Raw genomic sequence first — 1,478 nt, 5'->3', positions numbered from 1 at the left:
ACACACACACACACACACTAACAGACTTTTTTAATTAATTAATTTTATTTGTAAGAATTATCTACAGAACAAGAACATTTTATTGATCCAGTGGATCTGGTTCTGAACCTGGTCTGTCTGAAACACGTTTATATTTAAAACCTTTTTAAAAGTTCTTCACTCTGTGGGTTAAACTCTTTAACTTTTAGCAGATAAAACCAGTTTGTAACTTTCCACATGATTTTCTGTCCAAAAGGAGTTTTTCAGTTTCAAATGTTTAGTTTTGTCTGACTTATAAAGACTAAAGTTTAGCTGCTCAGTAAAAAGAGTTGTTGGTTTGGTTCAGAAGCTTCCAGGAGCTGTGGTCCGTTTGGATCATCTGTTAATTATCTTTATGTGGGGAAGGCTGTGATGTGTTCAGGTGCAGTGGGACTTCTCATGTCTGAGCGTCTCCGCAGGATCAACAGGTCTTTAGAGGAAAGCTTTAAGCATCCTGCTGCTGCTGTCTGGACCCCTCAGGGGTCTTCATGATGAGGAAGAAGAGTTTCTCCTGCTTCAGAACAAACATCACGTTCAGAATCAGAACCAAGCATCATGTCTGTGATGATGGAGGTCTGAACATGAAGGCTGAAGAGGAGCTCCTGCTTCACTGTGAGCAGTTTCAGCTGATCTGCAGGAGGTTGTCTGGAACCTGCATGGTTCTGGTTCTGTTTATTCACTGTTTAACCTGTGGTTGTTCTGATGGAACGAAGCAGCAGCTCTTCATCCTGAGCTCATCCTTCATCCTTCATCCTGAGCTCATCCTTCATCCTGAGCTCATCCTTCATCCTTCATCCTGNGGGGTTAGATGGTTAGAGGTTTAGGGGTTAGTGGTTTAGGGGTTAGATGGTTAGAGGTTAGTGGTTTAGAGGTTAGATGGTTAGAGGTTAGTGGTTTAGGGGTTAGATGGTTAGAGGTTAGTGGTTTAGAGGTTTAGGGGTTAGTGGTTTAGGGTTAGGGGACTTGGTTAAATCAGAAGGACTGCAGCTGGAGGACAGAATGTTTCAGGTAAATGAGTCAACCAGCACATCTGGAACCAGATGTTCTTGTTTTTTTATTTCTAGTATTAAATAAAAGAAGCTCCATCAGGTTTAAATGTGTTTGTGACTCCCTGCTCCTCATCACCAGGACCCCCCCCGAGCTACAACAAGTCCCAGAGCTGAGGCAGACTGGAGCAGTAAGTAGAAGCTGATCTTTAACTGCTGATGTTCTGTGTGTCCCTCAGAGCTGCAGAGAACCAGGCTCAGCCCGTCTCCTCTCTGAAGAAGTCTTCTGTCTACTCCACCTCTCCCAGGTCAAAGGTCAAGTCACAGGTCAGCTGCTGGAAACTTCCTGTTCTACTGGTTTCTGAGCTGCAGAACTGGTTCCTCTGATACCTTCAGTTCAGCCTGACTTTATACAGCTTTTACACACACACACACACACACACACACACACACACACACACACACACACACACA

General features: G+C 43.8%; 1 protein-coding gene across 1 annotated transcript in view; it reads left to right on the top strand.

Annotated features, from left to right (window-relative positions):
* Positions 1–1,478, top strand: part of LOC106536514 (mucin-17) — a gene marked incomplete at its 3' end in the record, with an annotated part of 33,378 nt that overhangs the window by 7,027 nt on the left and 24,873 nt on the right. The window contains 1 exon segment of the mRNA XM_014033809.1: positions 1,244–1,331. Within this exon segment, the coding sequence (XP_013889263.1) occupies positions 1,244–1,331 (88 nt within the window).

Source organism: Austrofundulus limnaeus, unplaced genomic scaffold (genome assembly GCF_001266775.1).
Source record: "Austrofundulus limnaeus strain Quisiro unplaced genomic scaffold, Austrofundulus_limnaeus-1.0 Scaffold1854, whole genome shotgun sequence".
In the NCBI taxonomy this organism is placed as follows: domain Eukaryota; kingdom Metazoa; phylum Chordata; class Actinopteri; order Cyprinodontiformes; family Rivulidae; genus Austrofundulus; species Austrofundulus limnaeus.
The sequence above is the reverse complement of the archived record's forward strand: the minus strand, read 5'-3'. Positions and strand labels throughout refer to the sequence as shown.